Raw genomic sequence first — 15,689 nt, forward strand, 5'->3', positions numbered from 1 at the left:
AACCAACTTGGAAGCAAATACGTCTTTTACTACAGAAGTGATCTCGAAAAGTTGGGTGAATGCTATGCAAATTTCTTTTAACCAGTTGAAGAAGCTATTTTAGAAGCAAAACGAAATCGGCCTTTGCTATCTCCTAATCACCTTATGCAAAAATACTAAATTTTCTACGGTTACGCTACAAATAATGGCGTTATCTGTATGCTAATTGGAGAGGTCGTGGTGACGTGACTTCCCTGAGTTACAATATCAAAAGTTGGTTGTTCGTCTATATCTCGAGAGACAGGGAGAAAATATCGATGTTATTTCTGCCCAGATGAAACTTCTTATTAAGTCCATCGGTAAATATCCTATATTTGTTGGACAGCATGAAAGCACACAACATGTAAGGAAGGAGAGGTATTTAGCAAAAGGCAATATGCGCGATAAAACTAACAGAAGGACTATACGAACTGATTTAGCAGTGCCTGTCCAATCGTCGGTCCGCCTGTAGAAGCGGAAACTTGAGTGGAAATTGAATATTAAGTTAAGTGAAGTTATTTAAAAATAAGAAAACACGTTAAATTCGGTTGCACCGAACTACTGAACTGAGGGATTAGTTCGCATATATACAGACAGTCGGACATGGCTAAATCGACTCAACTATTCACCCTGATTATTTTTATATAAATTATATAGGGTCTCCCATGTTTCCTTTAGGGTGTTACAAACTTGGTGGCAAACTAAATATACCCTCAGGGTATTGAGATAGTTAAGAACTTGGAAAACTATAGGAATATCCAATCCAAATCCAATCAATTTCTTTAGCTTTGATCGTAAAAATAATTGGTAGTGTTGTCTGTTATATATATATATCTTTGATGGAAAGTTCGAAATCGTAGTAGAGCTCAAGCTTCTCAAACTATACGTAATCGCGCATGTTGAACAAAATTTTCCGGAATATGATCGCTAATCCTTGCAAGGCTATTTGATATTCATTCTCATAATAATATTTCAACAGCCATATATTCTATGCCCGAAATACATTTATCACTTAAAAATCCTTTTTCACTCAATATAAGACTAACACATAAATAATATTTAAAATTGGCTTGAGTTTTTACTATTGTGGCTGTCAAAAAACTTGTTTCTGAATTCTAAAAATAGTAATTTCGGCGTTTAATTCCCTCGCCTTCCAACAAGAGCAGCTACCAAGTCTTAGTCCGTGTTTGTATCACAGTATGGATATTTATTTTCTACGAGAAGTTTAAGTTCGTAGTGTATTATAAGCTTTCTAATCGCATCTATTGGAATGAACTGTTATAGCTCGATGTAGTTTCGGCAGCAGATTTTGAATTTGTTTTATTGTAAGCTAAAGAAAAGAATTTCAGATATTTTTATACGAACACTCTAGGAGCAGCTTCAGCGTATGTTGTCATCCTACACGCTTCGATATGCGTCAATCGTGGTCTCATAGAGTAAAATTTTTTTGGTTTGCTGGAAAAGAGTTTCGCTTACTTGGAGTATAATGCTACTTAGGAAATTCAAGGCTATTGTTATATTTTTTATGTTATTGCAGATCCTTAAGTATGTAGTTAATATGGTCTACAACTACAATATTTGCATCAACAACTCAACAAAGGGACGAAAAATTGGAAATGCTTTGCTATATTTAAAGCTTTTGAAATGGCACAAGCATTTCTGTATGTATGTATATTAATTATATATATATTTATACTATATACATAAATATACCTTATACGCAGGATTACCCTCATCATAGTACCATGTTTACTATATATGTTTGTACAAGTAAAAGTATATGAATACATATGTATGTAATTAGATACGAATATAAAGGTGTATTCGCCCCGAGCACAATCCCAAATCCATTTTTAATTAACCAAATGTGAATTTCCAACAACAGCAACAAAATTTACTAATAGCAACTAGCTGCTGCCGTGTTTATCTTTATCCGTTGCGCACTGTTTACAGCAGTTCAACTATTGTACGAGTGTGCTTTGTTGTTGTTTTTACTCGTTTACCCTTGCTCTCAGCCTCCTCCTCTGCAACCATTATCATTATCGCCGACAACGGCAGCGCCAACGCTATTGTTATTATCACAGCTACCTTTTCGTATTATTATCAACGTGAACACTTAAAACTCGTTGCTCTCAAATAACGGTATGTGCACGTAAATTTATATATGTATATGCATATACCTGTATCTAGTACAACAAAGTTGGAACGCACCATGAGCCTCCGAGCGCATTTGCGGTATATTTGGTAGTTTGGTTCCGTTATTATACGGCGAGTGTACACGGAATCGACCGACCGACAGGCTCAACAAATTCGACTATACCAATGGCATTTGAGGTGGAATTCATTGCAGCAAAGCGTTGTGACCTCTTCGGATGACACATAGCGGCGACGGCGGCAAACCCATTTCAGCTGGCAAACGGTAACAAAACGCTAAACACAATAGGCGTGGCACAGCTTAATGCCGTGTGGGGGTTAGGTGGGTGGAGGTGGAGGTTGCACGTGTTGCGGCAACTACTTGTAGTTAGTCGACAGCGACTAGATGAACACATCCGTATCACGCGGCTTCTGTGCCGACGCGAGTGTCTAAGCGATCACGTTACTACGTACATATGGTATATACAAACGTAAATATTACAAAACCCATCCCCCGCCTTTGAGCACTCGTCAGTGTGCAATTTGATGCTCCGTACGCCGTTGTCTGGTTTTGGGTTTATTACATGCAATGATGAAATTTTAATTAAATTTTGATGCGGTTGTTAATGTGGGCATATGCCATGAACACCTACATGCCTATTACAGACGAACATATGCCTATGTATATGTGTATGTGTAAGCATTGTACATGCTCTTGAATGTGTGCTAAACCCTTTGGGGCGAACTACTACTTCCTTATGACTAGCAGATGACGAGTCTTTAATTATATATAGCCATATGTGAAGGCAACAGGTTGATTCAAAAATCTCCATTAATGAAAGTTTAAGGCGGAGATATTTACGTGTGTTTACAAATTCCAATATTACTTCGTTTTTAAATTTTTTCTTAAAGCTTTAGAGAAAAGGCGAAGGCTTTAGGTATACGTCAGTCTGCCGTAAGATTTTAATGAGAATCCTTTTGATATTCGATAATATCTTGAATCTTATAGCGCCCTCCATACATTTTGTCTACTAAAAACGAACCCATGATATTTCCAATAGATGGAACCTGTATATTCGCCATCCATTTTAATGCGGATGGTTAGGTTAGGCTAAGTTTGGTAAAGTTTTACCACTCAGACATACTATCATCAGGAAAGCATTCTATCCGAATTTCAATTATATACCTCACACATTGACTGCTATTTTCGGTAAAAAATCAGCTATAGACACGGGGTCCACGTATTCGGTACTAAGAGGCTTGAACAGTTCTGAGTATGATTTGGTATCGAAAATGGGTGATATCGACGTTGTTTGTTTTTAACCCTTTGAATAAATTTACACAAAAATCTTCTTTCGTTTGAATTACAGCAAACCTTTCAACTCTAATCCTCATCTCAGCTAATCTTAACTCCATAACCACTGCTTGAAAAATTCTCCTAGGCTATACGAAGAAGGAACAAATTTTCACAATTTTTCACAGTAGTAATTCTTACATTGAATGAATTGCCATGACAAGTTTCGGAAAAATAAAAATGATATACATAAATGAATCATTGAGATCATGAACACTAAGCACGTTGCATTGCTTGGATCTCCTCTCGAGTAGTAGAAATATTTAATAGGCAGTGGTATAGATTACAGCCAACACTACAATGCTGCGAAACCATCACAGGCAACTATATACCTTCCTCCCGAGATTTTTCTCTCGATGATGATCCATTTTGTCGTGGAATTATGTTCGCATGATGTACCACACCTGGAAAGTGCCCGTTTTGCGATGAAAGTGTTTCTAATGGGTATTTTTTTAGACGTGTGGTTTTCAATGAGGCAGAGAAGAATGTTAGTATGGACAACCTTAAGTTCCAACAAGACGGCGCTACATGCAATACAGCTAACGAAACAATCAATTTATTGAAGGAATCTTTTGGTGAGCGCATTGTCTCCCAAGATTGAGCGATTTAAAAACTGCTCGACTATTTTTTGCAAGGTTATGTAAGAAGGTCCTTCTACACAGATAAATCCGAGACGATTGACCCCTTGAAAGAAAGTATTGCTGAAAAAAGTGATCAAAAGTTGGGCCTCTTGGCTGGAATGAAATGAGTCAGCCGCAGCAGTCAGGGGGTCGAAATAATTTTTAAAACATAATGGCAAACACTTCTGTTTACAATAAAGCTAAATTCTAGGCCGTCGTATTCAATTATATGAGTTTTGTTTCTTATTGAAAACCCAATGTCTAAAACCCCCTTTATTACATAAATATTTCTGTATAGCTAACTGTTTTTGTCACTTAGATACTTATCAAGCTGAGAGCAGTAGTTGCTAATACTTAACGTCCAGCAGTGCTGTGAGTGGGAGAGTATATCAAAACATTCATAAGATTTAGGGTCTTAAGTGACAAGCATCCGTCTTTCGTGCCTCATGGCTTTTGTTTTCAGCTGCAAAGTGGCCGTAGTATACTTCATCTCTTCACATTTACCGATGCGGTGATATACTAAGTATCCACTTTTTCCGCGAACCAGTTAGAACTTACCACTATATACATAAAAACATTTTAAGCTGTGGTTGAATTACTGTGAAAATATCTAGTAGAAATTACGAAAGGCACTAACTATCTGCAGATTTAAAAGCGCGGACCGAAGTACCACTTTGATTCACCATCTGCAGTGCAAGTGCAACACCTAGTCAGAGGGCGCTCAACAGGCCCATCGTATTGCCGCAGCTTTAGTTAATGCTTCCGTTAATGCTGTGCATCACGTGTCACTGCATATCGCCAGCCAGCGACCGACAGTGGCGCTTCTTAAGTGGCTTCAGTGGTTTCGCTTACTGCCACTGCCACAGACACTTTGTGGCGCCTTGCCTCGACTCGATTCGACTCGCTCTAGTGCAACTCACCGTTCATCCAGTGGAATTATAAATGCCGCTACACGCTGTCATGGCGACGACGACTACTAAACCACTGATAGTGGCGCAGCTGCGCAATGCAGCTATGATTTGATGGGCTTGATAAAGTTTGTGTTGTTGCTGTTGGTATTGTTGCTTCGAATGTGTTGCAATAGCTGCCGCTGCTTTGGCTGTTGCGCTGTTGTCGCCTTAATGGCGTTAAGCTGCTTAGGAATTCAATTATTTTCGTTACAGAAAATTGACTTGACAGCGGAGACGTAGGGAGAGAGAGAGTGGGTGGTGAAATTGAAGACAAATGTACACGTAGTAAGATACGCGGCTAAAGAAACGAACTTAAATAACCTCAAGCTGAGCGGTAGACTGAGGTGGCAATCGAGGTGTATATGTGTGCGTGCAACTAGGAGCCATGTTGCAAGTGCTTGCAAATATATTTAGGAAAGGAATAACGTTCTGTTTGGTTAGTAGCAGTCACTCCAGGCGCAGTTTCGACATAACAACAAAGTTATGTGACTAAAATCTTAACACTGATTACTTTGGATTAGCCAATGTGGCAACGGAGAAATGTGGTATTAAATATTAACTTGATCGGCTGCTGCAGTGTAATGCCAGATACAAGTATGTGCTTGTAAATTTATTTTATTAAAGCACAGGAATGATTGAAGTTTCTATGCGCCAGCGTGCTTGATTATAATGAAGGATGTCACAGGCTCCTTGGCGGTTGCTTAGCCAAGTTGTATTCAAATTTGTGCTGAACTTTTTGACGGTCGCATAAAAACTGAGAAGCAGCAGTGGTAACCAACCACTTCTGGCCTAAACTTTCAGTGCTGGAAAATTTTCCCTCAATCTTAGATAATATGGACGGATAGCCCTAAAGTTCCTATAGGTAAGTTATTGTTATGTAATTAAACAGATCACAGTTTAAGTCAGGAATCGGTTCACTTGGCAAATATTGGCAAGTTTTAAAATATGGAAATCTCGCAACAAATGCACATGAACATAATACTTTTCTTGAAATAAAACTAAGCTAACATATATTTATATCACGATAGACGGAAATATATGGAGACTAAATAATTTCTCGATGATTTTCTGTATATCTGTCTGTCTGTCTGTCTGTGTATTCGTCTGTCTAAACAATCAAAAACTTGAGTAGGTATAGCGGTATCTTGGGACGAATTTAAAATCCCATTTGACGTTATAGCTTTTATTTTGGTCAATATGTCAGATATTTAAATGTAATAAGGGACATAGGCCTAATGTATTTCATATTATGATTTCAACACTCTTGTTGGCTTATAGTCAAATAAATTGGTTAAAATGTTAGGTTAGGTTAGGTTAGTCTGATAGGATAATGAGTTTTGCATATACCAGTTTTGGACTTCAGCGATACCAGTTGGAGTGCCGTTACGTAGTCCATGAGGCGTAGTCATCCTTTAGGACGCCTACGCTAGATGCGGATTTTGAGAGGTTCTGTGGCCCCACTAACGATAAATCTTCCAGTGAAGCGTTGCCTTGTCAATGCGGGATAAGTGCACAAGAGATGCTCTAAACATTTCCAGCAGCCTTTCCATCTATCAGTCGTACCGCTATCCGCTACCAGACTGAGACCAGTAAGCATTCCAATCAGGTTCCTGCAGAACCTTCTATCGACTGCCAGTAAGATCTTTCCGTATTTCTGATGTATTGCTTCACACATTAATTTTATAGGTTTGCACTCAGGTAGATCGTTCTCTCGTGTCCATCTCGTTCACTATCTCATAGCTCTTGATACCTTTGTTACTTGGCACGTAGTACAGTGGTTAATATTTTAGTTGTATTGATACAATTGAGGAAATGCTAAAATTATCTGAAATGGGCCGATACCTTTTTTTACATGTCCTATACCGAATATAAGGGTATCAATCTCTGTGGATAATTTTATACCGTGACTTGTCTTGTGGTTCCAATTAAGTTGTAAGGACAGTCTGAAAGCCTTCAAAAGGGCATAACTTTAAAAGTTTTCTCCGGGAACAAGAAAAAAAACGATCTATTTGGTTTCTTATTTTTGTATCTTTATTTTGAATTGATATGTCGAAATGTTGGCTGGTACCCTTCACAGATGCACAGCTTTTAGCATGAAAGGGTATAAAAAGATATATATCTTGATTTTGTTGCTGTAGTAGTCCGATCATAACACTTTCCTCGAAGATTGTACCGTTGCCTTGGATAATCATCCATGCAACATTTTGTTTCATTTTCAATATCATATTATCAATACTTACCTCACTTCCATTTTCAGCAAATTCAAAAGGCATAAATATTATTTTAATTTTGGTATATGCATTTATTGTTAATTTATATATCTCAATTTCTTTCATTTAGTCTAATATGACGTCTCTGCCACAATACTCGTACAATAGTCGCAATATTTCCTTTGCATTACATAGTTATTATCATTTACACTCACATCCACAACGATTTTTGTCTCTGTTGTTGTTTTTTTTTTGTTCTTTTTGTTAATATTACAATTAGGTTAACCGGGAGCTAACGCCTGCCTCTGTTCTTTTACTTCATTACTTCTTTTACTTTTCATTATCTACTATAATTACTTACATACATAACTAATGTTCAATACCAATACTTAGTGATTACCATGCCGCTGCTCCGCCAATTCACTTTGCTTATTGTTAGCTGCTCGTAAATAATAATCCAATATTTATCATATTTACAACGGTAATTTATACAGTTTCGCATCCAAAGCCATGTAGTTGCACACAAAAAGATTTTACTGCCAATTTCGCCGAACTTGTTTTTGTAATTACTGCGAACTCACGCGAATGAATTCCATTACATAACGGTATTGTAGTCTCAATTTGTCGAATTACCCACACACATACACAATTTAGTGAAACGAGTAACACAAAAGCCAACATATGTTTGTTTTGTTTGTTTGTATGTAGTACATAGACTTGCTGACATATTGTTTTTAAATAATTTGATTTAAATTTTTTTTTGTAATTTCAATTTGAATTTTCGCTTTTTTTATACATAAATACATAGTTTTTTACATTTGTATAAGTAGCTGTTATTTACAAGCGGCTAAACTACATTATGTACTCATATGTAAATATGTATTTGTATTTTACTATACTCCCGCTCTCTCTCGCTGTCATTTTTTTTAATATGTTATAACTTTATTCATTAAGTTCCTGTTTTGTTTGGTACTGGTTATTGATACTTTGTTGCATTTTCAAGTCCATTTTTATTGTTACTTATTTATGTATGCATGTATATTTATATGTAATTAATTAGTATTTAGCTTTACAAAAATATTAGAATGCTCTCTTTTGGTCAACAAACTGAAGGAAAACGGAAAACTTTGTTCAAAACATTTGCTTCCTGCTGCTGTTGTTTCTTACACATTTTACAAAGCGGTGTCTGCTTAATAGAGCGCGTCGCTACAGAGACACGCCTCAGACACATTTCAGTAACCTGCTTAACTGGCGCATGCTTGGCCGCATGCTAATGCACTCATTTGGGTTCGATAACGCCCAGTTTGGCGAGATTGCCCAGTGTAGTTGGGTCGCCAGGCTGCAAGCGTAAGGCTTCTTGGTAACTGTGGGCCGCGTGTTTGGTGCGTCCCAGCAGATGTAGTATGGCGCCCAAATTGGTGTGCGCATGCGCGTCGTTGGGACGCATCGCCACCGCCTGCAGATGAGAGGGAGAAAAGTATGGATATATGCAAGAATGCTATACGTTCAAGTTTAAATTTGTATGTTCTGTTTTTTTTGTTTGCTTGATGACTCACCTTGCGGTACCAGCTTTCCGCTTCCGCTTTGCGCTCGGACAGGCGCAGCGCTGTGGCGGCCGCAACCACCAAGGCATAGTCGTCGGGCGCGAGCTCGGCAGCGCGTATGCGATAAAAGATCGCTTCTTCACTGCGTGATTGGGAGGTGAGGAACTCCGCTGTGGGATAGAGGAAAAGCAGAAAGATAATATTATGCATTATGGTAGTCATATTTATTAACATGTTTTTAATAAAAGATTACAGCGCGCGTAACGCAACGCATACAACTTTTTATAAAATATATCTTTCAGCACTTTCTTAAAAAGAAAGCTATATACTTGAAACAAAAACATATGTTAAATGCCTCCATACTAACCGTAATAGTGATGCGCGCTCGATTGCTGTGGCGCCAACTGCAAAGCGCGCTTGAACCACACTTCGGCCTCAGCGGCGCGGCTGCTCTGTAAGTATAATATAAATTTATATGGAGGAGAATATTGCGCAACAGTAGATCAAAAACTTGAAAATTATTTCAATATAAAAAAATATGCCGCCCACATAACACACTCCCCCCTACTTACATTGCGTGCCAGCGTTATGCCGTACGAGAGATGCGCCGCCACTTGATTGGGTTGCAACTGCAGCGCCGCATAGTGATAACGCTCCGCTTCGTTCCATTGCTGCAAGCGCCCGAAAACGTCCCCGATGCGGTTATAAAGTACGTCGCGCTGATAGTACGTCGAAGGTAGCGCGTGCAACGCTTCGCGGTAAACGGCGAGCGCGCGCTGCAACTTGCCCTGTTCGGCATAGAGCGCGCCCAATTGTAGGTAGGCCGAGATGCGTGCATTGTCGTGTGCTGTGCGATCACGTACGCCGACCCCGTGCAGCTGGGTGCCCTCCTTCAGGATTTGTGCCGCCTCGCGACATCTACCCAAGGCGATAAGTGATGCTCCCAAATTTAGGAATGCCACTGTGTTAAATAAAGGGGTATATATGATAGGTTGTTGTTGTTTGTCGTTAAATAATAATTAAAATAAGCAATGAAAGTTTATTTCTCAGGTGGAAAGTTTCAATTATTTTAAGTTTTAAGAAGGAGATTTTAAGGTTTTAATAAAACAAAACTTGGAATAATGTACAATAATTTTGATGTGTTTGAATTTACCTGCTAAATTTGGCCGAAATTGTATCGCTTTTCGAAAGCACTCCACTGCAGCCTTATGATTTTGCTGATTTTGATATAAAATTCCCCTGTAAACAATAAAACATGAAATTTAATATAAATATATAAATAAATATAAAGAAGAATATTGTTTCTTAGAGAAATAGCTGTCAAACCAGCTGGGAAAGTTGTTTGACATTTAAGTTGATTATATAAGCTCTCATACAGAGACCTAAACTGGATGAATGTTTGAAAATCGTGGTCAAATTACATTAGCGTTGAGACATATTCTCGACTTGACGAGTACTTTAATGAAGAAATCGCTGAATTTCGAGTGTAAAAAGTTTTGATAAGACTCTTGATATCAGCACCGCATATTTAAGTGCGCGAGGGCACAACTTTTTTGAACTTAAAAAAACTTTTGGATGCCATACCATAACATGCGAATACACCTTCGTTATTTTCTTTCTTCGTTTCCTTTACCAATCGGGGACACTCGAAAGCATCTTTTTTGTTTAAATACTTTCGACGTAAATTTGAAGTATTACAGCACAACTATTATTGCAGCCAGAATTTGGATCTTCAGAACTAAACACCCACTTACTAAAAGCTCCGTAAATTACTATGCTATATTTATGGTCATAAATAAGAAGCATTAAGAGAGCTCTACTTTCTCTAAGTTTATAACTTACTCTACTTTCTCTTGAATTATTCATATGAATACAGTTCTAGGCCTTTAATTTCATTCAATAGCCAATATGATGTTATCTATAGCACAATATATAACAGTATTTTCTTTGAGTTTACGGTTTAAAAATTTCTACAAAACCTGTTTCATCAGATCTTGTTGGATGGATAGAACCGCGCTCTGGACGACAATAAATCTCTAGCGATGAGAGTCACCTCCAAAAAAAAAAAAGGGGATTGATGTTTGAAAATCTTCGATTGACAATTAGAGACGTCGCTGCTAGTGTCTGGAAGTTGGAATATCATTTGGCTCAGCCCAAACCATTTTGAAGAATGTTTTGTGTCTTAAACGCGTCAAGTCTCAATTGGTGCCAAAAATCCTGATCATAAACCATGTCTTACTGTATTGGTTCTTCGCAGGTTTTTGCCAAAAACACCGTCTTCCTTTGATTTGGCTCTATGCCACTTCTGGCTTATCAACAAATTTAAAAAATCAATACGGGGACGACGTTTTGACACAATTGAAGAGATAAAAATCGAATAGAAGAAGGTCTTGAAGGCTATAGCGAGAAAATACTATTCCGACCAGACTGGAAAACGCATTCGCAAAAGTGTGTTTTTTCATATGAGGATTTCTTTGAAGTGGATGAAATTGATTTGGAAGAACCTCACTTTGTGATCAGAATAGTGTGATATCAACATATGGTATTTCTTGGAATTAAAATTCGGCTAGCGGTATATGGTTAATCCTTCTAATTTAGAAAAAAATTTGGGGAGAAGTAAAAGAATTATAGGAAAGCTGGAGCCCTGGTGGATTAAGATGCCAGCTCTTCGACCGGATCTTTGAACATATTGCCTTCACCAATAGCTGTTTTCGATTCGCGAAACCTTGAGGAATAGCAACTGGAATACGTAAAAGTAGAGAATAGAACGATATTAGCTAATCATTTGCTAATGGTATATCTAGATCCTTCTCGCAGAGAAATCAATTATGGTATATAACCAAATATTCTTGGTTCAATATAATTTCGAAAATGCAGTTTCAATATTATTTCCTAAAACAAATTTCTGTCTTGGTCGAATTTAAGCACAAACCAGACAAAGTTTGCTCAAATCAAAGCCAGCCAGCTCTTGAATGGCATTGCTGGTAATGCAATACAAATCCGGGTAATTAAATCAACACAAGTTGTGTAAAACAAAATTAGGTACACTAAACAAGCAATCTTCAATTACCGCTCAAATTAGTGTATTCAAGCAGCAATTGTTTGAATTTCGAATCATTCAAGAAAACTAGCGCAAGCAAAGAGCGCGAACGCAACACTAACTCCACAATATGCAGTTATTTACACTGATTCCTATACATACCTATATGTATGTTGGTATCGGGCAAATAAATACCGCCGAACACTTTTGAAGTGTGGCCACAATGCAATGAGTTGCAACCGAAAAGAAGAACAAGAAGAAGAAGAAAAATGCAAAATAAACAAACAAAAAAACCAAAACACGCAAATAAAAGTGAAAAATTTCGTGGCGAAAAGTTGTGTGTTTTCGGTAGCGCCAAAGCGCGGCAAGAGTTATAGTGATTGCCGCTGATTTCGCTGAGCTGCATGAGTTAGCTCTATGCTGAGTACGGTTTAATCGCAGAGGCGCTGTTGCAAGGCTACAAGCACAACGCGCCACTAAATGTGCTGAATACCGCTGTGTTGGCAATCACAAGCAGATTTCCATTTCAGTGAGCGGAGCGCTAGTGTAACGCCAGCACTGGAGGTTGGTGTTAGTTTGTTGGTCGTTTATTGTGTTGGCTCGGCTGGCACCTTTTGCAAGTACTTTCACATAAGAAAAAGAGCACTAGCTGAGCGTGGCACAAAGGAAAGCTGCGCTAGATTCGACAGAAGCGTGTGAAAATGAGCAAAGGGGGCGGGGCGGGTAGTAGTTTAAATTCACAAATAAAGGATCTTAAAATCGCAAATAAACATAAACACTGCAGCATATAGCATCGCATAGAGTAGCATAACAGCGCATTTACAAAATAAACGGACGGACGGAGGAGCGGTTGGACGACGGGCGTACGGAGAGTTGTAAGTTGCTGGTGCGCAGCGGATTAAGCCAGCCAGTAGCAGATTTGGTGGAGTAGTGAATTATTGCTTTGCTGTTGTTGTTATTTTTCTTATTGTTGCTGTTGTTGTTTTTCATTTCATTATTGTTGTTTTTCTTTTTGTTCCTGGTTTTGTTGCTCTTATAGTTTCTCTTGTTTCTTGTTCTTTCGCTTATTGTTTTTTGTTGTTGTTTAGCAGTGCGCTTGGCAGCTTTTACTCCTAACCGTTACTTCTTTTTCTTGATTTTTCCACTTGTAATTTCCTCAAATTGTTTGTGCTATAGAAAGAGGAATGCATCAGCCAGCAAAAGCAGAAATGAAATAGCAACTTTGTTGCTGCGATTTTGTTGCAAACAAACGAAGAAGAAGTTGCTGCTTACCGGCTACAATTTCTTAGCTTCATTGTTTCTCGTTTGATGTGTGTGAATTTAAGTTTTGCTGTTCACTTACAACTTCCTTTTCCGGTGCAGAAACTAACGGTTGTTGTTGTTGTTTCATTCGGTTTTGCTGTTGCTGCTGTTGTCAGCATTGCAACGCGTTAGTGGAATAGATTACTATGGCACAAAAAACAAAAAAATAGGTAAATACGAGGGTGGTCCTACAATTTTCTAGCCTCAAGATTTTGGAAAATGGCGATTTACTTCTCAACACAGACTCTTTCTAGCGCTATATACTCAAAATTAGCGTTTCTTAAACTTCCTTAACCCATCTGAAGGATACATTGCAAGGATGTTTTCTTAATAGGTCATCGTGGTGGTGATAACTTCGTTATTAAATTCAAATCGTTATCTCAAAAACTGAGGGACTAGTTTGCGTTATACAGACAGACAGACGGACATGGTTAAATCGACTCAACTCATCATGCTCATCATTTATATATATATTTTATAGGGTTTCCGACTTTTGCTTCCGGGTATTGCAAACTTCGTGAAAAACTTAATATATCCTGTTCAGTGCATAAAAGTTGTATGGAGCCAAGCCTGAAAAATACCGTAGATGTGACGTGAGTTGTGTCATGTTAAGTACTTTCTCGACTGTTTCTTGGTCTCTGGTTGGATCCATGTATCGTGGACAATCACAAAACGAGATTCTTCGAAATATACTTAAACAGTCTCAGACACTGTTGCGAAGTGGTCTCACGATTCCATTTGTTCTGATGCCGCAGCGAACGTGGCACCCATGGCGTCGACAGCTTCCTCATGCCGAAATAATCATGCAGGGTTTCACTCCCGCAGTCTTTTGAGAAAAAATTACTACATTCTCAGCTATTTCGCTCATCCACAATCAGCAATCCGTCAATAGGTATTTCATGGTACTCGTTTTCAGAACAGCTTTGTGGCCAGGCTCATCATAAATTTACGTGAAAGGATTTTGAAACTCCTTAAATCAAATTTTGGTTGTGTTCATTCAAAAGTGAGGTCACCGTATACAATATTCAAGCTTTGATTTCTCTGCACGATTTCTTTTCTAAAAGCAATAAACGAATTACCGACCGATATTGCCTTTTCCTTTAAATCTGCGGAATCGTCTTATTTCACACATGGTCATATCTGAACTACGGGTCCGATTTGGTTAAAACTTTGACAGAAACCGTCGACGGGAATATACTACAGAATAGTAAATTAAAAAAAGTATACTTATCGGACCGCCCTCATTTATATGCGCAAATGCGTAAATTGTAGAGCGAATGAGCTGAGCGTAGCGTTTTCTCTTTCTCTGCTGCTGAAGTCAATAAAAACTGAGCAAAATGCACGAGCACAACAAAACAAACGTAAAAGTTCAACAAATTCAGCTCAGTGCGTTTGCTTCATTGTGTTTTTTTTTTCTCATTTTTGTTAAGCGTTTAATGCCGCTTATTTCTATGTGTTTGTGTATTCAAGCCGCTCGCTACATTTTGTTGATTTCGCTATTCAGCAGAAATCCGTTAGATGTGCCAATGGTTGTACAAAGCATATATATGTATATAAATATATAGATAGGTATGCATGTATATAAGCATATATGTATGCATGTGTATATGATGTTTCCGCTGCAGCTTAGAGCTTATAGCCAGAAGTGGTAAAGTTGCAGAAAAATCCATTGAAAAGAAATCAAATTATTCAGTTCAGTGATTATCGGTTTTGTTGTTTGTTCGGACGTAAATGCCTTTCAGATAACAACAACAAGACAAACAACAACACCAACAAAAAATGTTAGCAAAAAAAGCATACACCACAGTAGCAGCCACACATTGGATAGTCAGAAATCAAAAAGCGTCCGTGACAAGTTCAATGGACCGAGAAGAGCAATGCCGGAGAAGAAAAAAAGAAAACAGAACAGAGAACAGAAAATCAGTTTCGGAAAGTATTCAGCTTACAGCCGTAAGGTCGTTAATCGTAACGTGTGTGCGAGTGATGCGGTTTGCATGTGTGTTATGAAGAGACTCCTATCTGACATTGAATATGTGGGGGCACCTTGTGATCTTTTACACCTAGCAGTGCAAGTGTTGTGGGGAAATATTGCTTAGTGAAATGATGTACATAAGTGATATTTATACTTTTAAATGCATAAAACTCCTGACAATAGTAAAGCGGGCGTATGGTGGGTAATAACAAGAAAGTTGCACGGTAAATTAGGTTCCAGAGTTCTTATGCGAGACCTAGAATATGTTGTTCCAGCTTCTCCGCCACCCCTGATGCTAAACTGCGCTGTATGATCTTTACACATGCTTAGTAAGCCACATGTGGCCTATTTTAAGAAGATACTTCACTTTTAACGACTGCTCAGATCTATTTTCACCTTAGGGCGCTAATTAACACACACATAAAATGTAAACTTCAAAGGGTTTGACTCAAAAAGGTACAAGGACGTCAATAAAGAACTAGCAGAAGGTATTTTGCGGCCTGGTCGATTTTTTGTTACAAAAATGATCTTCTGATACCATGATGA

General features: G+C 38.2%; 1 protein-coding gene across 2 annotated transcripts in view; it reads right to left on the reverse strand.

Annotated features, from left to right (window-relative positions):
- Positions 1 to 7,353: 7,353 nt before the first annotated feature.
- Tmtc2 (Transmembrane O-mannosyltransferase targeting cadherins 2) overlaps positions 7,354 to 15,689 on the reverse strand; it is a 195,408-nt gene continuing 187,072 nt past the window's right edge. For both annotated transcript variants that reach the window (XM_036366763.2, XM_070106221.1), the window contains 5 exons: positions 9,983 to 10,068; positions 9,402 to 9,790; positions 9,197 to 9,281; positions 8,842 to 8,999; positions 7,354 to 8,741 (listed from right to left, as the gene is read on the reverse strand). In XM_036366763.2, the coding sequence (XP_036222656.2) occupies positions 8,565 to 8,741; positions 8,842 to 8,999; positions 9,197 to 9,281; positions 9,402 to 9,790; positions 9,983 to 10,068 (895 nt within the window). In that variant the 3' untranslated portion in view covers positions 7,354 to 8,564. The remainder of the gene's footprint in view (positions 8,742 to 8,841; positions 9,000 to 9,196; positions 9,282 to 9,401; positions 9,791 to 9,982; positions 10,069 to 15,689) is intronic.

Source organism: Bactrocera oleae, chromosome 3 (assembly GCF_042242935.1).
Source record: "Bactrocera oleae isolate idBacOlea1 chromosome 3, idBacOlea1, whole genome shotgun sequence".
Lineage (NCBI taxonomy): Eukaryota > Metazoa > Arthropoda > Insecta > Diptera > Tephritidae > Bactrocera > Bactrocera oleae.